Source organism: Gavia stellata, chromosome 1, assembly GCF_030936135.1.
Source record: "Gavia stellata isolate bGavSte3 chromosome 1, bGavSte3.hap2, whole genome shotgun sequence".
NCBI classification, from domain to species: Eukaryota; Metazoa; Chordata; class Aves; order Gaviiformes; family Gaviidae; genus Gavia; species Gavia stellata.
Window position 1 is genome coordinate 76,537,925 of NC_082594.1, and position 27,712 is coordinate 76,565,636.

A 27,712-nucleotide genomic window follows, 5' to 3' on the forward strand; every position below is an offset into this window, starting at 1 on the left:
ACAAGAGTTGGAGAAATTAGAATACGTGTATTAGCACTGAAAATTGCCAACTGAAAGAAACAAGCATATGCATTAGTAAAACAAAACTAAAATCTGAAGTGTTAATGTATCTACTTACGCACATTTTGTTACAGTTTTGTACAGTAGCTGTCCTGTTACCAACTACTACTATAGGCTACCATATAGTCACACATTTCATACACACGCCTTTGGATGTTCACTGAATAACTACACTTCTTCATGTACATTTCTTTCATATACTTGATATGTAGTCTTAAAAAAATGATTATAAATATATACATGTAACAGTCAAGGTGGCTTTAGCATACCCCCATGTATTTGAACTTGAATACACTGGTAGCCGTAATTCGACTGAATAAGGACTCCTGAAGTGCCCTCATGACCCTGTGATGGACATGTCGGAAAGGAAGGCTACAAGACTGATAAAGGACATTCGTGGTTCTACGCAAGCTGAAAAGCAAACCTTAGGTTACTTAAGCAGCCAGAGGCAGGTGGCTCTTCCAGAGCAGCCCACCTTGCCCTTCCGTTCCGACCCACGGACAAAGACCGACCATGTCTCAGAGCTTCCCCCTCTCCCTGCAGTGAGCCCCTCAGTGCCACGTGCTGCTCACACACAGCTCTGACCAAAACTGGGCTTTCTCTGAAATCTTTCAACAGTGGTAAAATAGCATTTTTCTTCTTAAAATCAGAGGACAGGCATAAGGGTAGAAGCTCAGAGCTGGGAGATGCTCTCTCTCTCTAAGAGGCAAAATGTTGATGGTCTCGGTAGCTGACTTCTCCGCAAATCAGTAACTCCTGTCTTGTGCTTAATCCGCAATTCAATAGGAGCCACAAGCTGGAAGCTGTGTTGTGGGTTTTTTTAAAACCACGCTTCCCAACTTTCAGCACTTCACTGTATAAAATACATAGCATTCAGTGACTAGCCCCTTGTTACAGCTAGTAGGAAATGCAGAGGGAACAAAAATTAACTTACTGTCTTTGGAGGACTACGTATAGTGAAGGAACCTGGAAGGTCTTTATTGTAAAAATATTTATGAAGGGCAAAATAAGCAGGGGCTTGTCATCCTGGGAATTACTGTCATCCAGATGGAATCAATGCATCATTTTTCATTTGGTTTATCCCTCCTCCTAATGGGAGGAGGTGAGATGTCAAGAGCCCTCCTGCTCTACTGATTGCCTTGCTGTGTGCAGCTCCACTGCTGTGTGCTCAGCACAGTTCTCAAATGTATGAAATACGGACTCAAAGGCCGGTCTTCTCAAAGTCTCACCAGAATAAGTATCTTAAAAAAAATTCTAATTTTTCTGTTTGTGTACCATTGGTGTTAATTTCAAATGGTTTTGATGATTTTAAATATTGATGGCAAGTTCAACCTGTAATTACTGTAATTCCATTCTCCCAGGAAGTATATGTCTTTATAAAGAATGATATAAATTGCCTCTTCTGAAGCACCATTTTTCTACAGTCGGTTCATATGATGCAGTGTTAAGTACTTGCTAATATTTGAAGTGGTATTTGAGCATAACGGTATCCCTTCATTCAATTAAAAACCTCCATCAAACAAATGAATGAGTAAATAAATAGAAGCAAGCAAGGTTTTGCATTGCTGCAGCCAAGAAACAGATCAAGGCTCCAAGACCTACGTTCTGTGTCCTCATGACCCTTTTGAGTGATGGGGAAACATGGTGGCCACATCTCTTTTCATATTATCTCTTGGATAACACACGTATCTGGATCTCAGGTTATTGAAAATTGTCACCCATCTTGTAAGATTATCTCTTGGATTATAACAAGAAGAGCTCTGTGGCACTCTCCACCTGCTTGTGGAAAGCTTCCTAACTCTCCTGCAATAGAGCTTTTAAATTGAAGGAAGCAATGGGTCTTCTTATGGTTTCTTCCCTTCCACCAGAATGCACATAGGGCCATAAAATGGCCCAGTAATAACTTGAACAATCCCAAATCTTATTTCTGTTTTGATAAACCCATCTTAAAATTGCTGTAGACTTTTGCAGACCAGCTGCAGATTCTGGCCTTTTCATTCTGGGACTGAAAGGGAACTGTAAGCTCTGGTTATGCATAATGAAGAGCTGCCATTTCAAATCCAGCACAGTGCACCAAACATGGTTAGCAGTTTTCCAGAGGACTACATGACATTTGTTGGTCTCCATGTGAAAATTATGTAAGGTTTCCTTTTGTGGTGGGCTGAATCCACTGCACTGCCTTGGAGTCGAGAAGGCGCCAACTGTGTTCTGCAAGTGCAAATGTTCAACACACTCAAAGATTGGTCTGTCTTACCAGGGGAAACACGCCTTGAATGTACACACAGATTGCAAAATCCTTTTTCCTCCGAGATGTCTATAAATACTGCAGAGAAAATCCTATGCCATCACCCTATGTCCACAGAAGCAACACAAGATTATCAAGTCTGGCACAACAAAATAATTTTGAAAATCAGTTTTTGTTTGTTGAAACAATCTAACAACTTCCACTTTTTCAAAGTTTTCTTATGTAGTGAGAATATGAATATCACAGCTTCAAACTGAGAGGAAAAACTGACTAACTCCCAGTACATGAATTAAGACAAGGAACAAGCTCATAAAGACAGACAACTATTTGTTAAAAACAGTCATGAGAAGTCTTCTCCTCTGTTGGAAGACCTTTCTAGGTTAAAGAAGAAATACAGGTGAAATGCCAACAGGTACAGGAGACATTAAAATGTGGAAGTTTTCTGCACCCATGAAATGAGTCATAGTCCAGACAGTATTTTGTTCCTGTGAGACGGTACATTACCAGTGGCCCTTGGCCACTGTCATAAAAGATGCAGGATTTAAATAAGGGTACGATAGGGGCCTGTGAAGAGGGGGGTCTTACTTAAGGAACATAAAAAAGCCAACTTCAGCAAACAAAAAAACCTGCAAGAAATTAATAACATACAGTGTCTCAAAGTGGTCCATAGCCAGCATTGCAAAGTGCTTATTTCAAAATACCATAAGGGACAGTGACAGCAATCACTTTCTCTACCGTTTAGCTTTAGAGTTGTTTTTTGGTTTTGTTTTATAAATTTCCCAATACTGTAAACAGATCTGTAACGGAAAACCAAGCATTTCCTAAGAAAGGGTATGGCATGGCCCAGGGCCAGAGCACATGAGATCTCTTCCACTTGCAAATGCAGCAGAAGCAAGTGAAGTCAGGCAGGTTTGGCTTTCCAGGAAATGACGAGAAGCTTCATGTCCAAACCCTGAAAAACCAACACGCAGTCACAGAGCTGCCCTGCCCCAGCCCTCACTGAAGAAAAGAATTAAAAGATACTGCTGCTTTGGCAGACTGAAATTGGTGGCAATTCAGATACTGAACATCCCTTCCTTTGAGCTGAGAACCAAAAGATTTCATGTAAAACTCATAGTATTTTAACTCGGACGTTTCGGCAGTGCCGTATTATCGCTAGCCTCACTATTAAAAGCTCTTGAGCTTCTCAGAAAGCTACTGTGAGTCACAGTGCTCCTCGGTCTCTGTCCTTCTTGGGAGGCTGAGACAGTGCTGCGTACAGCCAGCCTCCACCTCCCATGACAAGAAATGCAGGAGAACCGCAGCACCTGACACGTAATGAGAACAGAAGAAATGGATCAATGAAGCTGCAAATATATAAGACATTCCGGCAGTATTAAAACTCCTGGGGGCTAAAATATTTCACTTTTACGGTGACTTATTTTATTTAGAAAGTATATTGTTCATAAGACCCACATTTTTAATAGAGAACTTGATTTCATCAAAAGACCAATTTTTCTTCACAGGTTTAAGTATTCAAATGCCTGGTCTGCTTTTGAACAGAAGAAGCTCTCCTTTGCTGACAGAAGAGGTTTAGGATGGGGAGCAGGGAAAAGGTTAAGAGTTATAATCTGTAACTGTAGAGGCACAAGTCTGCCTTTGCCTCCCTCCACTACAGCTTGTAATCCTTAATGCACGTGGCAAGATCAGGGTTGTATGGTTGTGAAGAACCAGAAGCAACAGCAGGGCTGAACCCAGAGGGGATTTGTGGAAGGCAAACTGATCATTTTGAACATTTCCCTTAACACGTTATTCCAGGGATTTACAGGCACGTGTGCCAGCTTTCCCCAGGACATCTCCGTTGAAGTTGAAAAGGTACTGTGAGGGTGGTGGTAGTTAGAGCGATTGAGAGGAATGCTAAAATCATTTGAATAATTGCCCAGGACCTGAACTCCAAAGCTTTTAAGCTTCACTCAGCCTTAATGAGTCCTTTTGCTCACAGGGAGATGTTAAACTAACCTTCCCCTCTCAAGGGTGACAAGCTATCTCCACTCCCTATTCTCCGCAAGTCCCTTTTGCCTTCTCTGTCACACAAGCGCAGTACGTTAACTTTCAAATTACCATTGAACCGTCTTGCCGCTTTAGAAAACAGCACGTCTGCAGGATCCACTGTCCTGGATGCCAGGGAGAGTTGACTTCACCCACCCAACCCGCTGTGCAGGGAGAGGCTGAGCAACAGGAACACCCATGTATCACATACCTCCCAACGTGTTGCAATTTCGAACTCGTACAGAAACACTGTGTCCTTTTAAATCATTAACCATTATTAATAATCCTTTGTTAAGACCATTAATCCCTTTTAGACAAGAAGGAATTTAACATTGTGACACACAAAGTAGCTACATTTAATTTCCCTGAGTACATTAAAGTCTGGCGTTACCTTTGTGATAGTAGCGTTACACTGCTACTGTTCTTCAGAAACCAATGAACCCTAAAAGTATTTTTATTTGACAAAACGAAAATACACTGATAAACGTAAAATTAAAACTTTCCAAAGTTGGCATCCTGACTTAAATATTTCTTCATTATTGGTCGCAGGAATGGCTAGGGATTACCTGTGGCCTGCAACAGGGATAAAACACATACTGAATATGAAATAAAACTCTGTCTTTTGGATTGATGAATTGCTCTGCTGATAAAACAGCCCATTTATTTTTTTTAATTAATTTACAGAATATGAGATCTGTGCTTTCACCAATACGCTCATTTTCCAGGCCAGCAAGTCAAATTTTGCAATTAATGCTAATTGCTGCAAAAGCAAGGGATCATTTTGCATTTATACAGCAGCAAATCCTTTTGCATTTATACAGAAAACATTTTTGCAAAGAAGGACTGAAATACCCTTACGTAGGTGCATTAAGCATTTGAATACTTATCATCTAACCATGCACAGGAAAACTTGGCAACCTGCTGCAGGAAGGAGATGTTTAACTGAATACAGCAGTGTGCTGCAGTTGGTATTTGGTCCTGTCAAGGGAACATGATTTATCGTGCAAATAGAAGCAGAATATGCAATAAAAGTCACTGTGGGGAAGCTGTTTAAACAATACAACTCAAACAAAACCATATATTCCTTGAGTAAAATAAAATCCATAATAGCACGTATCTATCTTATTGTCTAGAACAGTTTGTTATGATTACAATTTCTGTAGTTTTCACAGCATTTTATTAAGCAGCAGTCCAGTGACACAGGTCTTTGTATGTAACTGTGAAAGACTTCTGTACTGACTAAAATGGATTAACAAATGCAAGGTTAATATTTAAAATCCCTCCTACAAATTTTCCTTTATTATTTAAAAATTTGGAAATAAACCAACAGTACTATGCTACTACCATGCTACATCAGCTTCATGTTTGCTTTTGCTTGAATTGAAGGTATTGTACAACCCAGAAGTTCTTCCAGTCAGAGAGAAGTAAGAAACTACAAGTGATAGATCAGTTGTGAAAAGGCACTGAAGAAACCAACAGGGAATTTAAAAAAAAAAAAAAAAAAAAAGCTTGGGAAAAAATGATGACTCATCAAACCGTTCTTAGGGAAAAAAACTGTTTTAAACAAATGTCCAGCTTAACAAAAAAAGTAATCTGAAACTGATGGAGATACCTTACCTCAACAGGCTGACTTAGAAATTAAAGGTTTGGAGTTTCAGTTTGATCAACATTATACTTCCATTTACAAATAAATTAGAAATAAAACATTCCAAAATCACTGAAATCAATGGTTTTGGTCCGAAAAATGGATTCATATTTTCTAACAGTAATTTGACATTTAAACTTTTCATTGCTATTCATGGACAATATTTTCAAAATCTCAGCAATGCTGATGGGACAAAATCTTCAACTTTCTGCCCAAACTTAATACACCTTCATTTACCAACAAACATCACACACACAAGAAGTGAAGATGAAGGACACCACCCATCAAGAACAGGAGGTCTCCAGGGGCTTTGCTAGACAGATTTTCCCAGCAGTATGTGACACCTCCTGTTACAGCCCTTATGAACTGCCTAGCAGAGGAGATGAACTGGAGCTGCCTCCTCCCAACAGCATCCTCCCAGGTCCTGGGCAGAGCTGTTTACCCAATTTTACACCAGCTAGGAAGCACATATGGCAGCCGGGATTTTTGCAATTCCTTTCATTCAATCTCTATTGTCTCTGACACAATTCATGCACGAGGGCTACAGGTAAAAAATACAGAAATTATCTTGGGACTGTACTAGCTTGGAGAGTTACAAAAAATGTCATCTCCTGCAGTGAGAGAGCAGAGGGAAGAGAGCAGAAAGTGTGACTAACTGAAAAGGAGCTGTGTTACTGTGGCTGGGGAGTTCATAGATCTGTGATTCACAGCATTACAGGGCCCATTTGGCATGCAAAAAGAGAGGATGATGAAAGGAATAGTTAGTCATGGAGACAAAGCTAGACAGAACACACAAAGATGCTACCCCTGGGAAAGGGAACATACTCAGGTGTGACCCACAGCCTGGGAAAAGGAATAAGGTAGTATTTTCTTTATTTTCCTAAAATTCCTTCTTACTTTGGTAGGTAGAGTACTTGAAGGAGTGCCCTCTGTCCCAGTCTTGTAAGAGCACCATGAATGCCAGTACTCTGTTCAAGCCTATCTCAACCCAAGAGGATGGCACAATGTTCTTCAAGCTTTTGCTAAAACCAGACACCCATATTCTATCATGACCATATTTTTTTCTTCTCTCCCTTTAGAAAGTATTATTTAAAGCAGGCAAAAGAGGAAAAAAGGACACCCCAACTATGCTGTTAGAGGGCACAGTGTACTACCCTCAGCATGTAATTGCTGAAATCACCGCTGTTGAAACGCTTGCAGATAGCGTTTCTGTTAAACTTTCGCCTCCTTGAAAACAGTCGTATTCGAAGTAGGGATGAAGGAGAATGATTTGCCTTAGGGATCCCCTTGTCGACTCATGTGATTGCTGTTGAAAATGGTCTGGATCTAAAAGACCACAAAGGTGTTTGAAGTTCTTCATATATCCTTCAGCAAAAGAACTGGGAGAACAGTCATTGCTCTTGTGCGTTTGCATTTTCAATAACACACATGAAACAAGCTATGCCCTGCCAGTTTGGAACAAGCTCTGTCCTGCCTTGATGTACCCATGCTGTGCCTCTTGTACTGGTGTGTGTGAAGAGGATGGGCAGGAAGGGAAAGAAATGGCATTTGTAGGGGAGAACTAGGACCAGGGCTAGGCAGAGCAGAGAAGAGGAAGATAAATGGAGAGGAAGAAATGAACTGGTGGGTGGAAATAAGACACCCCCCCCCCCCAAAAAAAAAAAAAAAAAAGGAGAAAATTATAAGATAGGGAGGGAAAATGCAATGGAGACAAAAAAGCTCAAAAGACACAGGTGAAGATGGAACTATAATCATAGAAATAAAGTAGGCAGATGTGAAGACAGAGACAACAGAGGAAGAAAAGTAACATAATATGCAAGGAAAATCAAGAAAAAACTAAATTAAGCCTCCTGCTGAAAAGAGAAACATGGGATAAATCAGATTGGTAAGATGGCAGAAACCAAACCAAAGAGGAAACGTGGAAGACAGTAGCACAAGCTGCATTTAATACTGTCCATGGGACAGACCTTACAACAATTATTTGTTATGCTGTTGCGCTGTGGTCACTGTGATACAGATGACTGCTGGCTTCAGAGCAGAACTCTGAGCAGCAGCTACAAGCAATGGGAGCAACGGCCACAACTGTGACTGCCAACCCAGAGCCTCCTGGGTGGGAGAACGATCCCATAGAAAAATCTGTGGTAAAGCAGAGAACTGAGCCTGAGTTTACTGTTTCCTTTATGTCAAGACAGTCTTCTGCCTTTCCTTCTCTGCCATGTTTGATGGATGGATCCCTCCTCCACCACCATCACTCACCTCCAGTTCGGACGCTAGCCCAACCAAAATCTAGGAATAATGGGACAAGAGCATGGTAAACAATTCAGTCTGCTGCCACCGGTAATTTTTCCAGGACAGAGTACGGCCCCCTTTCTCCACTGTGAATAAATGACTTCAAACTGTTTTGCTGCCTCCCTGCAAGGTTAAGACTACCAGCCAATCCGGGAACATACACCCAAGTCATGAAATGAATTATGGCCAGCTAGTGTAACTCAAAATAAGGAAAAACCCAGTATAAAATTTTTAGAAAGATTTCCCATTCACGCAAGCGGCAAAAATGGGGGATGGCCTCACTGGGAAACTGTGGCAATTCGTGGAACACTATCATATCACAGTGCTCACCATGGGTGTCTTTACCACATCCATTAAAGCTCTTAAATGCTGCTCTGAATCACAAGGCATCTCCGAGGCCCCATGGTGTAGGCCATGCCTGTGTATGGTACCCCGCAACAGTCCTCCAGGGTTGCTAAACCACCACTCACGCTGTGGGCACACACTCGAACACACAAGCGATCGCACTGGTTTCAGCAGCACCGTTTATGTGATAACTAACTATTCACTCGAGTGGGGGCTTATGGGGAGTTAGGCTAAACAGACAACCCAGGAGTATCTTCTTCCGCCTGAACCAAGAACAGCTGAATCCACAGCCCCCTCTGGGTCCCACCAGTGTGCTGATGTGCTCAGAAAGCAGGCACCGCTGCTGCCCCCAAGCAATTCAGAGCATCCATGTGGGAAACAGGAGGCAAAATCAGCCAGTCTGTTGTCCTTTATGGCTCTTCTTACACCAATAAAATTGAAATGCAAAGGGCAGGGTTTGGCGCAAAAGCTGCAGGTAAATCTCACTGGTATATTATTATTTTTTACATCAGCTTGGTCATGTTCATGCTCAACCATAACTTTCCTAACTGAAACATTTCTGGTTCCTTTAAAATATGAGGTAATAATGATGAATCACAGGTAAGGATGATCCTAAATTAAAGAGGCACAGTACAAGGCTTTGCTATAATCAAGGAAACTACTGTTATCTAGAGACACAGAACAGCCACATTTAATTTTGCATTCTGCACTTTAGCCCGAAGAAATACTAATTACACTCCCCTTAGCCCCCTTGCATGGTGCCATCCAGCACATGCCCATCAGAAACAATGAATACATACATCAAGTGAAGAGTAAGGGTAATTTCCTGTAGTTGTTTTACAAGCAAGAGATTAAACTGCGACTACCCTGCAGAGTTTAAACAATGTGCTTGTAATAAAACTGATGCAGTAGTATGTAATCAGAAGTCAAACAGAAAGTTTGACATGCTTAATGCAGCATTCATATGTAAAATGCAGTGGCAACAGCCCAGCCATCTAATTTCAGTCTTTGTTCCAAAATGAAACCTCGGGCCAGGTGCCTCTGAACATGTGCTGAAGTCCCTGTCAAAGGACGGAGACAGAATTTCTCCATGGAAATGATGCAAAACTCAGACTGGATCTGTGCAGGCAGAAACGCTCCGGAGCCCGTCAGAAGACAGGCTCTGTTTGAGCCTGTTAGTAAGCATGTAATTGCCACACATGACTGCATGGGGAAATTTTGAAATGTGTCTCAGTTATCCTGCCTGATCCTCAATTAACTAAAAAACGCTGCACAGTTCCTGTATGACACCAGAGACATTTACTGCATCATTTGATGTCTTCCTAATGTTAGAAATACCCCATAGACCCTCACCCAGTCTCTTTCCTAAATGAAAGTAGTTGGACAGAATACGGCCATGCATTTTAACTCATTTTACTGGGTTAAAAACCCAGGACAGCCGTGCGCTTGGGTCTCGGTAAGCTCTCAGAGAAGTGCGGGCGCTGACCCAGACAAGAGCCGGGGCTCCAGCATTTGCCGTGAATCACCGGGCTCATGTGTGCGAGGGCAAGCACCACGGGGACGGGAGGGATGACACAGCCCGGGGACGGGAGGCAGGCGGGGAAGCTGGAGAAGGGCTGCGAGGGAGGCAGAGGTTGCGGACCAGAATGCCAGGAGCCGCGCAGGACAAGGCAGAGGCCAGAGGCGGAGGGAAGGGAGGATGGTGTGCCAGGAGCTGCAGGCTGGTGAGCAGAGCTGCCAGGGAGGAAGAAGCAGCAGGCAGTGTGTGGGCCGGGCAACGCTGCGGGGCAGCCGGGCAGGTGGGGCTAGCTGCCTCCCCAGAGCCAAGTCAACAGCCCTGCGCTCAGCAGGCAGGTAGCTAGCGGCCGCAGGCATCTGTCTGTGCCCATCTGAGAGCAGCATCAGGGCCTCTATGCATGCATTCACTTGAGGACAAAGTCTATTAGCATTCACCCAAGCCATTTTAAAACACCCCAGTTACTGAGCGTCCCTCTGATTACGCAGTGAGGAGTCCAGGCTCTGCATCACAACCATCGCCGCTGTGTAAGCATCAGAAAGGAAGCAAGGCTTTCAAGGCTCAGAATAAAAGACTCCGTTTACAAGGTTATAAATTACTTGTATCTTTGACTGAAGGCTGCAAGCTTTGCTCAAGGCTGAAAGATATTGAGCAACTGTTTGAGAATCACCGTTCATTAAAAGGAATAATAATAAAGGCAACAAACCCCCCCACATTCTGTATTCAGTAATAATTCTCTTGGAGTTTAATCTGCACACCCTTACAGCAGATCAGTGAATACCAAAAATGGATGGGTACCTGCTTTGTAAGTCGTTCAGCTGCAATTTGCCTACATAATGGGTGGCTGATGAGACAGTGATGATCCTAGCATGGTGACTGTGCGTTCCTGATTGCTTCAGCGTATCCAAGAGGAGGTTAGTCAACAGGAAGTGTCCCAAGTAGTTCAAGCCGAAGTGCTCCTCAAACCCATCCTCCGTCTTCCTTTCAGGGACCAGCATCACCCCAGCTGGAGGAAAAAGTAGAGGTAAAACTTGTTGATTTATTTCAGAGAAGCAGCAAGCTAGAAGGAGCACAGATCTCCTGCTGCAGAGTGTAAACACAGCATTTAGAGCGATGAGTGATTGGTGATGGCATGTGAAGTGTAAAGCCAACACTGACTGATTCTTGCCGAGAAAAATGTCAAAAGCCCCACTTCAGTTCCTTTACCCAGAAAACAGGTAGACTGATTCTCTCCCCCCCTCCTTCCCTGCAGGACTGTGAGGATAAATGAGTTCATTTGTGAAAAGTGTTTTGAAGACATTACAAGTTGAGTTAACCCATTGCTGTCGTGCCAGAATTCAATGCTGCAGATCCACAACAGTAATTAATCCATCTACAATAGGTGGGAGCTGGGCGATCCCAACAACATTCCCTCCTTCAAAGAGCTCAGAGCAGTGGAGACAAGACCAGGCTAAGCAGCAGACCTGCTCTCCCAGACAGCTTTCTGCTGAGTCCTGGCTGGAGTTTAAAGATCTGTTGAGTCTTTGTCTGAAACCTACAACTTCTATCTCACTGGAGTGGGTGAGAAAAGATGTAGAAAATTTACCCAATGTGTCTTAATTACTGTGCTTGCAAGCAGCTGCAAATTCAAATGAGTTTTTGAATGCTTATTTTGGCTATATTTTTGCATATATTTCTACAAACCACAATTTTCAAACTCAGTGCCTAAAATAAGTATCCACGTCCCCAGCACGCAATGTTGATTTCAGCATCTTGTAGAGAACCCTGAGCTCATGCATAAACTATACCATGTGCTAAAGCTGTGTGGGGGATAGCTATTCCGCTCAATTATAATGTGGACTTGAACGTTATAAATTATTCTTATTTCATTAAAATTTAATTATCGTACAAGTGGACCTGACCTTTGTAATTTAAATGTAGATGAACGTGGCTCATGGAGAATAATGTTGCAGGCCATTTGTCTTCTCTCTAAAACACATGAATATGATACAGCAGAAAGGCCACCTCTGCTCAGGACATGAGAGGGTGTTAGCTTCATCCTCGTGCTACTTCATGTATCCATTAAAAACCCTGTAACATCCCATTTCTTGATGTCAGCCCGATGTTGACATATTAAATTATTATCTACACCACTCCTTTCTTGGGGGGTCCCACCACCTGACAATCCTGCTTCGTTACAGCTGCTCAGGCTGAAGAGGAGATATTTTCAGGATCTTTTTAGCATGGCCGACACCCATAGCGATTCACCTACAGCTACCTAGTGCTTCATGGAGCAGCTGGAGAAACAGCATGAGGGGAAGAAACAAGAGAAGACGACAGAGCAAACAAAAGGTTTGGTTGTAATACAGCATACCTGCATAAGGCGACCTTAAGACTGAGCATGAGCGATGCTGGCTGATAGCGTGATGAAAGAAACACCACACAAATTACATGACCAGGCTCTACAAAAGCTCTGATTGGCATCTCTCTCTGTCATTACAGCCACTCTGCAAGATCCCTCAGAATGACGGGAAAACCCAGCTGCCAGGTGTGGTTTCTCTGCATGACAAATCTCAACTTTAGCAATGGAAAGACACAAATTAGAGGGTGTCTGGTCGGGTGTCCCGTTGTATTCTCCTTCCTCAGCAGCACTTACTCTAATGCCTGGTGCAACTTGCTCACAGAGTTGGAAACAGATTTCCATTTCCTCCATAATCTGCATACGCAGCATATAATGACATCCAGAACAGCGGCTGGGACTGAACACTGGCGTGAAGGTTACAGACAGAGAGAAAGGTGAAATAAGTCCTGCTGCGACTTTTTCTTGTTTTCTGGGAAGAAGGAAAGGGCGGGAAGGGCAACAAACCCCAAGCTCCCAAACCAAGCCTCAGCCTGCTACAGTGCGAGTTTTAGCAGAGACGGGGCTTATCACGAGCTGTTGGAGGGCAGACGGGAACAGCACCACAGCTCTGAGCAGCCGGGCTGGCACAAGGAAATGATTTGCGACTCTCTGAGGCCCATCCTGCCCTCCAAAGGTCTGACACTTGGAAAAGGTGGAAAGGTGGGAGGAAGCAATTTGCCAGAGGTCTATTTGCAGCAACACTGGTAAAATGCAAGCCCAAGAAAAGGCGGCCAGCATAAAACAACCCTGGCACAGCAAAGCTGATGTGAGCCCCAAATGCTGCTTTTGCATCTGCCGGGGCTGCTGCAGGGCTCGCTATAGGCACCTCCATGCACACACACACTTCTGCCGGCCAAGTCAGTCAGAGGGATGGAGGAATTTCTCTGGAGAGAAGTGCAGTAGACGACTGCTACAGCCATTCAGCTTTGCATCACGACCAGCTGGCAAACCCGGGGAGGCTGTCACTGCTCACATCAGCCCCGAGGACGCCTGTGCTACAGCAACTGCCCCCTCGACCTCTGGAGAGGCACGGGATTTCAAGAGCACATAGAGGCTCTGCCCTCCACCCCAATTAGTCTCCACCATCTGTGCTGCACATCCTGGAAGCAGAAAACAGGTACGAGCTCAGGTCAGGAGATGGAAAAAATTTACTCATGAAATGCACAACTGTTAAGATACACATTCCTGAAAATTATTTTCCTCATTCTTCAGGAGCTTCCTCTGAGCAGAAATTGTGGTCAAGTCCTTGAGCAGGCACAATCACCTCTGCCTGCATTTGTTGCTACTACAAATCCCTTTTTGTCTTCAAGAGCTGGTCAAATAATGTTAATCCAAAACACCTTTGAAAGATTTTTTTTTTTTTTATAAAGGCTCTCATCTTTGAGTTGGTTCATATCAAGGCCATCAGAAAATCTTGCCCTGCAATTTGAGGGCAGTTTCTCTTATTTGAGGAGAAGCCATTTTAATTCACTGAGAGCGAGCATACAAAGGAATACCCAACAGGCAACTGAACCTGGCTGCTTCTCTGACAAAAGGGAAAACCTTGTAAGTGTAGCAGCAAGCTCTCTTTTTTAAATTATTAACTACCTAACATTCAGTAGATACTAAAAGTGGCATGCTATTGATTTTCTTTTGTCCAGAAACGTCATCAGCTTTACTCAAGGGCCCTAAATGGTAACTCAAAGTATGAAAGCTGCTTCTATTTTTAATTCTTTCAATTAATCCAATACTATTTGAAACATTAAAAAATGCCTTTTTTTTTTTTTTTTTTAACCTTACCTCTTCATTGTAAACTAAGAATGATTTTGCTTATTCTTCCAGTATGGTATCCATACAACCCAGTATTTTTCTGATTTTAATTATCAATAGCCAGTCTCCTCAGTTTTTTGGAGTGCATGTGAAATTCGAAGTGGCAGCACACAGACCATTAATGTCGAACACCTTCAGCTCTGATACAACTTTCTTATATGATTTTCCCTCTGATTTAGCTGGATTGTTTCCAGAAGATTTATTTTTAAAAATGTCACTGGTATCAGCATGGCATTAGAAAATGAGTTAATAAGTAAGCTGAACATGAGCTTTCACTTTGTAATTGATTAGCTGTTATTGCAATATTCAGGCAGAAGACTGACAGCATGCATACAGAAGACTGCCTAAATGACACATCGATGTGTGATTTTGCAAGGGTAGAAATAAATTAGAATAAGGAAAATATTTTTCTGCATAACTATGCTGAACAACTGTTCTTATAGATATAGTAATACATTCCAACGTGCTGCAGTTATGCATTTTTTTTGTAATGGGTTCAAATTATACATATTTTAATTAGCTATAATGAATTTTAAAAATTCTACCCCATTTTACTTTTACAACTAGGCAATAGTCATATTTTTCTCTCAAAGAATGAATACACCTCAACAGAACTGTCTTTGTAACAGTTATTTATCATGATTTTCTATAAAAGTTTCTAATGAACCTCTTGGTTTGGGATTCATCAATGAATTAGTCTTATGTGATTTTAAGAGCATAATGGATCTGATAGTGCACACAGCATAACCAAAAAGTTTATGACGGTTGTAAACATTACAGGCCAGGCATACCGTATTTTTACTGGATTATATGAGAGAATTTGTACCATGCCTGCCTGTACTGCAGATGATGATAAACATTGCTGTAATTCGTGCACCTCCCACTGCAAAGACATCCTGCAGCTCCATTATAAAACACGTTTTAAGAGCTTTAAAAATACAAGTATTTCATTCATCTAGATTTATTTACAGGGAGCTACTTGGCGGTTTTTAAAGCTAGTTCTCTCAAACTCACTACAAAAGAAAGATTTAAAATCTCTTTTTCACATGCAGAACAAAATGTCTTCCTTCCCAGCCAGGCTCACGGAAGAGGGTTTGGAAGCAGTGCCCCCACATGCAAGTCCTTTTAGCCCAACGACCCAAAGGCTGGGCAGACGATGCAAGAGGTCAGCTGCACACACTTACATATAACACCTTCACAGCAGAAGGTGAACCTATATAATCACATTCACCCAATTCTTGCTATTTACAAGGAAGAGATACATACTGTACCAAAAAAGTTCCCAAGGGGAAAACTTAATAGAGACAGCAACTCCATGTAAAAGTACAAAGCCTTTTCTCCATACATACTGGTGTAGCTGATTCATTTAGCAGCATTTTCCATCCCATGAGCGCAGCCACATGAGGCGACCCACCTCACTTAATGGAGTGTCAAAACCACTCTGCTTTGCACACCCATAGACCAAAATATCTATGGGCAGATCTGTCTAGCTATAGAATAGTATAGCCCACATCTCTCCTGAATAGGGACAACTATAGTGGAGTGAACATCTGAATAACCATATAGCAGCACCCCCTAATTAGGCTGCCTATACTAGCTTGCTCGTTCCACCTCGTTCAGTTGGGCTATGCTATCTCAGAATATGCTTGTCCTGTGGATCTCTCCTGGCTAGTGAGCAACGAGAAGGTGCAATGCCTTTTTAGAAGAACTGCCCCCAGAAGTGCCTCCTGGAGACACAGCCGTACTCGCATAACTGCTTGTTACAGGTATGCCTCGTCTGGGCTACAGAGAGGTGAATTTACAGCGCTGCTGCAACACACTGCTTGCTAAGCTAGGTCCATAAGCCAGAGCCCAGCACTGGTATGTGCACACCTATCGGTATCCCAGAAAAGCATTATGTGTCTAGACAGGACCACACACAGAAGCCAGATTAACAGTATATGAAAACTCAAAAGGCAAAAATCCAAACAGTTAAGAAGAAAAACACAAAAATACAAATTAAGCTTGGTATAGCTCTCTAATGCTATGGTCCTATTTCCTATCTCTCCAGAGGAACTGGTGGAGGTAGTTCAGACTCTTGCACTTCCTAATATCCTCTGGAGCCCTGTGTGTATTTATATGCAGTTTTCTAAAGCAAACTGGGAGGAAACTGAAGTAAAACAAGGAATTTTATCTCACGGTGTAACAATGACACCCAGATGACCCCTAGACTCCACACCAATGCAGTGTGGACTCTAGGTCCTCCTGCGTCTCCCCTCGGGAGGTGCAAGGACATCTGCTGTCAGCCTGTCTGGCATCAGTGGCAGGACAGTGTCCCATACACGGTCCTTCCCTGGAGGGGACTGGACACCCTGAAAACCAGTTTGATAAACTGCTGCCGAAAGCAGGGCAGCCCCAGACTGCAGAGAGCCGTCTCCAGCGGGTCCAGTGTCTCCTGCCTCCTTCCAGAACAAGGTCTTCCACAGGAGTCTGCCTGAGCCACTGCTCCAGCACTGAGCAAGTTCCCACTAGCTCCTGTCTCCTGCTCCCTTGCAAGGGGCTCTGCACTACCCGTTGCCATCTTGGCATGCTGGCTTCCTAACAACTCGCCCAACTCCCTGTGCCAGCCAAAATGCACGGCCCTGCTGAAGCCCAGAATAGTGTGCCACTTCCCAGCCAAAGCTCTGGGCTGCGCTTCCCTCCCTCCCCTACCCGCAAAATCTGGTGACCCAACACTGATCTTATCAAGGAACAGCGTGTGTGCAGGAAGGAGGGGAGAGGCTCAGCCCCAGACACGCACATCAGCTTCATCTGCTTCTCTGCTTCCCTGCAAACGGTAAGTTCGTTCTCCCTGATTTTCTTACCCAGCCACTCGAGCTCCTTTGTGTCCGAATCTCATAAGATTTCACTCTGCATCCTGCAGGCATCTGCTGGTTTCCTTACGGGTCCACGATCCGTGGCTCTGAGGCTCCCACCAGCTTCCCCATTCCCTCTTCAATATCAACCAGATGTGACACAGGGGTAGATGAGAATTAATTTTTACAAGTTATGTCGAAGTCGGTGGCCAAACAGAAGACAGAGGTTCCAATCACATCCCCACTGGGGGGGATAATTCTCATCTCTGTTAAATGTCAGTAAACTCACAAAAAAGACACCAGTCAAGAATTCGCTGACTGCAAGAAGAGGTTCAATCAGTTTGTGCACAACAGAGACTCTAGTCCTCAAGATAAGGACTCGATCCTCGTGAATTATGTGGTGTCTAAGCACTTTCAAACTCTGACTGAGACCTCTCCTTATAGTTCAAACATGCCTAATGCCTCTCTTCATCCTCACTACCCACCCCAGCTCCCCCCCCCCACTTGCTCTCCTATGAATTTCCTGAAATTGAACAAGAATATATGCTACATTCATAGTTTAATTCTGTTAAAAAGTCAAATCAGCAAACTCAAATGTATTGCCATCAAGTTTTCCCCCACCCTAATGGTCCCCACCCGACAGTCCTGTTTCCCCGCATCAGCTCTTCACTTCTGCTGTTATATATGCCCTCATAACCTCCCAGCCTAAACTGCCTCTCAGTTCTCCATACAAAGGCTTCTTGTACAAATCTGACTCTCTTGTCCCATCTGCATTCAAACTGGCTTCTTCCTCATCCACACTACAGGTTTTGTCACTATGCCTACAAATGCAAGAGCCAGCTGTTCCAGACAGATGTGGTCACTAGCCAATTGAGGTCACCAGCTACATCGGCTCACCAGCCATGCCTGGTGAGAGGTTTAGGTCCTGAGAGTGCTCAAATCACATCCCAGCTCCACAGTTGCGTTCCAGCTGTATATCAAGGTAAAGCCCAGACACCCATCACCTCCCATTCACCTCTCCCCACCCCATAGTCTGCTTTTCATGGGACAGAAACTTGTCACGAAGATCACGGAGGACCCAGGCCCCCAGTCTGGACAGTAGAGAGACCAGGAGGAGCCTGAAGAGAGCTGCAGTGCCCATCTCCACTCCAGCTCACAGGTAGCCACAGGCAGCAGAGGGGACGCTGGTGCCCAGCCTCGCTGCCGGTCCCTTTGCCTGCAGGCAGTACTTCCCACCACAGCTCGGGGTTGTGACTCCAGCATAAAGACCTGCTCAGTCTCAAATCAGGACATGCTTGGTACAGGCAAAATCTTTAGTGATTAAAACGTAAAAGATGGTTTTCAAACTGCAGTGCTTAACAGGCTTCTGACTCAACCCAGCATGGGAATATTCCATGGATGGCAAAAGGTGCATCTGCCTCTGACACAAAGGCAGCATCTTGCCTGCATTCAAGTCCCCATTCCAACCAGAGCCTTTCTAAAGAAACTTGCCATAATTTTTGACATTAAAAAAAAAACAACCCACCTCAAGATGTTTTTCTTATCGTTCTTGGAAACAGATGAACTCTTTTATCTGGCATCACAAAAAATCAAATAAAAATAAATTAGCCTTAGGCAAATGCTTGGCATGGAAATTCTTAGCCCAAACATTAAAAGTTTGGCTAACTAGAAAAGAACTGAAATTTGAGTAATGTCTACTGCTAGTGCTCCCAGACCCACCTATAATGCTCACAAGGGAGAAGTGGACTGTACTAGCTGTGCCAAAGAAGATAAAGCAATGCATCTTTCCACTGAAGACAAGCTCTTAGTTTATTAGTAGGTTAAAGAAAAAAAAAGAAAAAAATGCAGACAATACACATTCAAGGACTATGAGAACAACAACCAAATCTTGGGAGGTTCAGCACAAAACTGAACATGCTGCAATACCTCCTTAAGAACAGATTCACTTTCTGATTCAGTGTCACGCTGCTACATAGGGAACACACAAAGCACAGGCTAGTTCCCTGGAAAATGCATCAGTTAAAAAAAGAAAATATGATCCACAACTGGGGTTTTGTTTTCACACTAAAATAAATCAGAGCATTCATAATTGGGTCTGGCTGGAAAAAACCACTTCGTAACCTAAAAATATGTTCAGTATGTGTTTGGTTGGCACAATGGTGAGTTATCCCACTCACAGTCAGAAAATAGGAAAGTCAGTCACAGCTTTCTAATTCAATAGGAAGTTCTCTTAGAAGTAAAATATCTTGTTTTGCAATTTGTATAAAAAGTATTTTTACCTAAAAGCTATAAAAGGATTAGGTAAGAATAAAACACGGCTCACTCCTGCCTCTCAGAAAAGCCCGTGGCAAATGTTCCACACAATTAAGAAGAACCGGTTGGGTTTCCTAATCCATCAACAGCTGAATTTTGTATCTGTCTTCCACTGATAAAACAGTCACATACAGGACATAAAAGCAAATGGGTCAAGAACCTGCAGCATGTGGAGCCTGAGATATTTCCCTTTTCATGAAGTGTTTGATATCGCAAACACAGAAAAAGCTTTAGAAATAATTAGAAAGACAGATAGTATCAAACAAAAGTCAGGATTTTCATGAATGAAATCCTTACAGTTTGAAAGTCAGAAGTAGCCTATAGTTACTCTTCTAACTTATTAGTTCTTCTAATAAAAATTAAACCTTTTTTAAGAAATCTGATATCTTTATATAGGATAGATTTTATTCTGGCAGACAATAATGCTATTCAAACATAATAAAAGCTCTAGCTGATGACTGCTGCTAAAAATCTGGGCGCCAGGTAAATGCTGGCATTGCACAATCCTTGATTGCTCTAAACAAACTGGGTGGGATACCATCAGCAGTATCATGGTGGTCTGATACCTGTGCCCAGACAAGTTACTTCCAGTACCCAAGGCACCTAATACCTGTAAAGAGCAGTGTGTGATCAGCCAGCCTCCCCATACTTCCCAGTCACTTCTCTTATAAAGATGACCTCTTCTGAAAAATCTGAGTAAATGGCATCTGTCATGCACTGAGCTTCTTCAAAAACAACGGCTCTAAGAGTATCTTCTCATTTTAGAACACATTAATGCTGCACGTTAGTGTCCTTATGAATCTTCTAGTTTTGCCCATCATCCATGGAACATCCATTTTAAGCCAATCCCCCCACCATCTCAAATTACTTTTTCCAGCTCTAAACAACTCCCAAAGGTCCAGATCTCCCATGATGTCTAGTATCTATCATTGTGGTGGTGCATTCCTTTCCCCTCTCCCCTGGACCGCGGTACGATCTCAGAAGTTCCAGCAAGGTCCTGACCTCTGTGCAACGAGCTGGGTGGCTAAGCATCCCTTGTCTGTTCCAGGAACTCTCGCACGGTTAAGGCAGGGAACGGCACTGACTGTACCAGGCACTCCTGTTACCTGACCGAGGTGGGTAATGACAGCAAGAAGAATGGGATGATCCATCATTCCCTAACAGCCGTGAAGCACTCCTTACCAGGATCTTAACCCCAGTGGAACAACACCAAGGTTACTGAAATTGCATCATTTTACTAATGACTAAAGCCAATCATCTTGCGAACCTATGAACAGCAGTCCCAAGTGAGACCCTTTGAGCTCTCCTGGACCGCAGCAGGGTGCAACCAGCATCTCCCTCTGAGCAGGATGCCTCTCAGAGTTTCACAGACTCTCCAGTTTGTGAATTTTGGAGGACCATGCTGAGCTGGTGATGGGACCTGGGCTAAAACCCTCTCCTCCCCGAGACTCAACCCTGTCCCTCTGAGGAATGCTGAGACATTTGAAGTGAGTATTTTCACAGAACTCGAGGGGAATTTTTAACAGGTATACCTTTGTATATATCTTTATGTCTGTGTGCATGGGTGTGTAAATCAATCTGTAATCAAGCTATTGTGATTAGCTCGCTTTGTGAATCTTAAAACTAATCCATGATTAAGTGCTGCTAATACCTTATGATTTACCTCCAACTGTGAATGAACCTCAAATTGCTGCTAAATACACATAATCCTTTAGATAAAACCTGTTGACCAAGTCTGGGACTAGGATTAGACCTAGCTGCACCTAGACTCCTCTCTGAGAAAGAGTTTAGAAAGCACGGGAGTCTATTCTGAACCTCATGACTCAACAGGTGGATTTCTTTATCCCTTGTACCCTCTCTTTTCCTCTAGACATAAACCATTGACCAAGTCTGAGACTAAACCTGGATTCAGCCACACCTAAATAAGCCAGTCCATTCTGAACCTCGTGACTCAACAGGAAGGTATAAATCATTCTGAGTTGATTCTAATTTGATTTTCCTTTGTACGTTTTAGTAAGTAGTAGAGTGAACCTTGCCATCGAAATCTGTTAAGTTGCATTTTATAAACTTCTATTAAAATTGCTTTTGCCAATAACCCTTGATGGTGATTCCTTAAGCAGCCTACACCACTCACTAGCGACAATCATCCGTTACATACAGGTAAAGGGCCACCTGCTCTTCTGCTTGTCCTCCTCTCTCTTTCTCCCTGTCCCTCTACACCTTTTCCATCTCAGCTTTGCTTACATATTGCTCTAATTTGTCTTCGAGGAAGGATAAAGATGAAACATGATGCTGTAATCCAGCCACTGGAATGAGATTCATGAGATATCAGATCCTGAGTTCACCACAGCCTTCCTGTGTGGCTGGAGGAGAAGCATTACTTTTGATGAAATCCAAGTTCCACTGGAGTCAACAGCAACCCTCCTCACTAACTTTCTCTCAAGGTCTTCTCCAGTGAATTACCACTTCTCTGGGGTTTCTCTCCTTTTCATCTTATAGTCCATGTAGCCTGCAGCTGCTACAGAGAAAGGAGCTGGCTCTTACCTAATCCAGGGGGACAGGATCTTTTCATAGATCCCACTGTGATAATGTAACTAATCAGTAACACCTGTGAATAGGTCGGTACCTATAAAATTGTTTGTATTTGATGTATCCACTTGTTCCCACCCCTCAAGTCTCACACTTCTGAAAATCTGATCCTACAAATACTCAAACACAAGAATACTTTAATATCTGATCAACCATGACAGCATCCATGGGACTACTCAGATGGCTCCCTGCAAATGATTATGGCTTCTGCACATGGCTGAACTGTGTGTAGGTAACACAAAAAAATACATATATTTCACCGTCGTGCTTTAACCCCACACAGCCACTCGCTCACTCACCCCCCCATCCCCTGGGATGGGGGACAGAATCAGAGAAGAAGTAAAAGTCATGGGTTGAGATAAAACCAGTTTAATAGAACAGAAAAGGAAGAAAATAATGATTCTAATAATAATAATGATGATGATGATGATGATGATGATGATGATGATAAAAGAATATACAGAACAAGTGATGCACAGTGCAATTGCTCACCACCCGCGACCGATACCCAGCCCGTTCCCGAGCAGCCGCCATGCGCCCCATTTTTGTTCAGCATGACGTCATATGGTATGGAATATCTCTTTGGCCAGATTGGGTCAGCTGTCCCGGCTGTGTCCCCTCCCAACTTCTTGTGCACCTGGCAGGGCAGTGCGAGAAGCTGAAAAGTCCTTGACTTAGTGTAAGCACTGCTCAGCAACAACTAAAACATCAGTGTGTTATCAACATTATTCTCATCCTAAATCCAAAACACAGTACTATACCAGCTACTAGAAAGAAAATTAACTCCATCCCAACTGAAAACAGGACATTCACATACTTACCTACTGATACAGCTTGTATTGTGCTCTAGGAACTAAAAAGGGAAGCTTATAGAGACCTACTCATTCTATCAAGAGACTGAGATTTCTCAGATGATCCATGAAGTATGAAATATGAACATCTGAATTAGCCAGCAGTTCAGAAATATTGATTTTAAATTGGCTTAGACAGGCTTCAACCTGAAATGTGTTAACTGTAATCTGTCTACAATAGGCTAACAATATCCTGAAATCTCTAAGTTCTTTTTTTTGTGTTTGTGTGCATGCCAAGGAATATACTAAATGTCCTCGTCATTTTCTCCCCCTCCTTTCCTAACCTGTAGCCAAAATCACAAAACATTCAATGAACTGCAACAGAGAGGGTAGTTGGTATTTCATTTTTAATGAGTTAGACCATGCATGTTTGGTATCCCTAGGTATTGTTATCACTAAAGATGTTGTGATTTTGGTGTTAGCTCTCCTGGTTTTAAGATCATTAAGTACTGTAAACAATGGATAAGTAAAAACACTAACTACAAGGTGCTGAGAAACTTTTCTAGCACACAGAGAAAACAACTGACTTCAAGTTAGAAAAAACCTCTCTGCTATGAAACAGTGACTACTGCTCGTGGAATTTTATGAAGTGTTTTACTACCTGCCCCTTTTGCAATCACAGGAAGATAGCAGACTTTCTAATGTGTCTTAACAGCAATACCATTTTAATGAATGTATTAAATAATTACACCAATGTACATGCTGTAATTTGCTAAATGCTTTTCAACTGTACAAAGACACAGTTCTTTTCAAAAACAAAAACAAAAATTGGCACGCAATTGCTAATTAGCCGACTAAAAGACATATTCTTCTGACCTTCTGTCAGATTAAATTTTCTAAACTGCTTGTATTGCATCCATCTTTCTGTGGTTCATAGTTCAGCTATTTAGCTTACTTTTTTTTCTTTCCACAGAAAATGAATTTGTTTTCTGTGTCACAGCATTCTTCTCTTTTTAGCACTAGCACATTATATTTTTTTTAAAAAATGTTTATGTAATACTCTATTTGCATCTTTAATATGTTTTGTTTATTTTAAAAATCAAGAGCTGAGCGTGCATATTACCGATGCAGAAAGCATAGTAATGGAACAACAGGCCTTTATTTGTCAGCTGCATTCAACCAAATTTTTCCTTTTAAATTAGAAATTAGAAAGTTAAATGTATATGCTAAAATCAGCTATAACAAAAAGAGAGGAGGTGACTCTAGTGCACAAATCTCCATTTTGAATGCCCTAAATGTTTACATAAGACTTCTTAAAGTGCCTGATTTAGTTGGATACCTAAACCTTACTGAAATTTTTGTGCGACCTGGGTGTCTAGCTCTAGGAGAATACTTTGAAACTCAGGATTTAGTATTAATTTAATTTCTAACTAGATCCTTGAGCTAGGCAAGTGATGGAGAGCAAGTGATGGAGATACATTTTTTAAAAAAATCACCAGTGACCTGGAAAACTGCTGAATTTCATAATGATCTTAGGTCAGACATGTAGTATTAATTATTTACCTAGTACAGTAATTCATGCCAAATCACCTGTCTTTAATAATATTTCAATGTTAATTTCACAGTTTGCATTATTGTATAATGTTAGAACTTTCCTTAATTCATCTTGAAATATTTGGCTTTTTGATAGGTTCACATAAGCCAACAACAAATATCATATATCTTCACATACATACAGGATACATATTCATGGAGATAAGATGAGAAAAGATCACTAACGTATAGACATGGTTATATCAACCAATTTAAAAGATTTTTATTTAAAGCAATTAAATAATACTAACATAGTGTGCAAAAAAATGCAATGTAACAGTTCTTGGCATTTTTACTTTAAATGTAATAAAAGGGTACAGTCCTTGCTAATAAAATGCTTGGTCCTATGAATACAGAGAGGAAAATTCTTATTAGGTTGCTGATGGTCTGATTCAGAAGTCATGGGACCCACACAAAGTCTGATTTTCAAAACCTAATGAAGACTTTCCATTAGCCCCAACAGACTTTGGGTCAGACTCTTAAAAGCATATGACTGCCTACAAATGCATTGTGCAGACGCCTGGCCCACAGGCCCTTCCCCGTATTCTAAAATATAAAAATACCTCTTCATATCAAGAACGCTAGAGCTTCAAGATCTGTGAGAAATAAGAAAGTACTAGGTGATACTAAAAAACCTACTATTCTAGATGGATACACTGAGACAGAAGAAAATCAACCATGTCATTATGAGATGTCCGGCAAGACATCTAATGGTCATGTAAAATGCCTTCCTGTGGACAACAGTTTTCTGACAGAAAACATACACACTCACTGACACCATGCCCAGCAACTCATTTCCATCAGACATTTAAATATTGCAAGCATCGTCCTCTTCCAGGCACCCAAACTTTTTTCCATGCAGTGAAAGCTGGCAACTGAGATGAGGCTTCTGAGTCAGTAGCGCCTCCAGCCCTGCAGTCCACAATGGGCTGGATCCTTCTCCTTAGTGCATTGCATTACAGTGAAAAAAATAACAAAAAAAGGAAAGAGGAAGGAAAAGTGAAAAAGAAAAGCCTACCAGTTAGCCTAAACATCAGCATTTGTCTTGGATGTGCTCAACACTGATGGAAAGCCAAGAGAAGCTGTTCAAAGCTTTTTGCATCAGGCCATTCCTCCTCCATCAGGTACGTTCATTTTCCTCTTGTGTACCAAGAAATCACTTGGGCTTTCACTACAAAACTAGTAACAAAACTAAATGCTACAGATTATTTACAAGAGCAAACAAAAAGGAAAAAAAAAAAAGTGGGAAAGAGCTTTCAGAAGTGGAGGCTGGTGAATTGCCAGGTAACGGTCGGAGACCAGCCTAATTATACAGGAGTCTTTACAGCAGCTTTGGATGTGATCACTTCTGTGATTCTGTTACAGATTCTGCAAAAAGCAGAGTTGGACCATTCATTTCATTGTAGTTTCTAACAGGATTTTCTCAAACAACAGATTTCTCTTGCCAGCTGTATTTGGTAACCAAGCATAAGTGAAATCAAATGCCCTTCTTGCAGGTCATGAAAATGTAGACTGAATCAGGCAAATATTAGACTCAAGCTTCTTCCTTAAAAGAAGCTTTGGGCTTACACTCTTTGGCATCATATCATATTAAGCACATTAGGAGATCTATTTTCATATAACTTTGTTTCTTGATTAGGAAGACATATTTAACTGCAATTTTCATCCATCCTGTTCAGCAGCAGCTAGGAAAGAACAAAATCCTCTATTCAAGAGGGCTTCCCAGCTCTGCTGTTGCTTCAGACCCATCATTTCTCCCCCAAGCTGCCCCCAAGCCTCTGCTGCGCACAGTCCTGGCTTTGCTCGTGCAGACAGCCGGTGGAGGGCAGGGGATGCCTGACAGGTACATAGATCTCAAAACCCTTTTTTCCACAAAATGCTGTTTTTTCAAATAGTGTTGTTCCCATCTGTGTAGCAGTTTGTACTCTGCATCTTTAAAAGTAGACATGTAAAACTGGAGAGTTTTTGTAACCAGGATTAAATATCCACTACCTTTAATTATTGCACAATTAAAATAATAATGGTAGGCTTTTTTGACTAATCAAATAAAAATGAACATTTAATTGAACATTTCATGAATGTTTCATATCAATCAGGAAATAAAATACTCTTGAATTTTTATTGCAATATTTGCTTGTGTTACTGAGTGTTCTTTAAGGCATCAACGTATGTAACAAACCCATTTATTTACAGCACATTTGCCCTCACTAGGACTGAAGGGTGCATAGGAAAACAGAAAATCTTCTTTGGGGTGTCTTAATAAAAATAACATGCAAATAATTGGGAAAACAAGAACAGCAGCATATAATAGCAGAAAACTTCTAAAAGAAGCCTAAATTGTTGCTGGCGGGTTTTTCCCCTCATTAAATAGACAGGTGAAAATTCCCCTTTAGGAAAGTGCACACAGAGCATGAAGTGTTTTTGGAGTAAAATTATTGTACAGGCTGGTTTCCAAAAACACTGTGGCTATAAAACATAATTAGAAGACAAGTATGTGAATAACAAAAGTTAAAATCCTTAAGAGTAATCAGATTCATTTGATAATTGTATGAATACAAGATAAATGTTGTCCTTTTAATTTGTTCTCTGACCACTGAGGATGCAGCTTTATGGACAACTTTCCAGCAGCACCTTGATTTAAGCAGTGACTGCTCTGAGGTCACTGGATAATTTGGTAGATTCTATTTCAGATGGATTAACCCCCCAACCCAGCTCACGAGGCAGCCACAGTAAACGCATATGTTCATACAGGGAAAATATAAGGGCAGAGAAAGTAAATAAAGGTGAAAGCCCAGGTTTTCTACAGACATAAAGTACAGCTTTCCTTTTCTTATTTTTTTATTTTTTATTAGGGATGCTCAGATTCTTGTGCAGTCACATGATTTTTAGTGCTGGAGAGCTAAAAAAACACAGAAAAGGAACAAGACTTGCAATAACATCATGAGCAAGGGTGGCACTGAAGTGTCCAGTCTGCTCAGCTGACAATCTCTTCAAAAAATGCAATTTAACTCCTGGACAGACATCCCTGTTAATGCAGCCATATTGTAACCTGCTGTATGGTTCAGATAACTGATTTGAAATGTGAAGTGATAGACAAGAGGCCTGTTTGTCACATCTTCCCCTGCAGATATATGAAGAAAAAAACAGAACTCACCATTATTCACCAGGACATGGAGTGGATAATTCTTTGCTCTAAACCGCTGCACAAATTGCCGTATAGACTTCATGGAAGCCAAATCACAGTATAAAAACTCCACTGGGAAAGAGAAGATGAA

The 27,712-nt window shown here is 42.0% G+C and overlaps 1 protein-coding gene across 2 annotated transcripts in view; it reads right to left on the minus strand.

The window, feature by feature from the left end:
- The window catches only part of DHRSX (dehydrogenase/reductase X-linked), a 168,609-nt gene that overhangs the window by 35,719 nt on the left and 105,178 nt on the right, over positions 1-27,712 (minus strand). For both annotated transcript variants that reach the window (XM_059823697.1, XM_059823706.1), the window contains 2 exons: positions 27,592-27,693; positions 10,927-11,134 (listed from right to left, as the gene is read on the minus strand). In XM_059823697.1, coding sequence (XP_059679680.1) covers positions 10,927-11,134; positions 27,592-27,693 — 310 coding nt within the window. The remainder of the gene's footprint in view (positions 1-10,926; positions 11,135-27,591; positions 27,694-27,712) is intronic.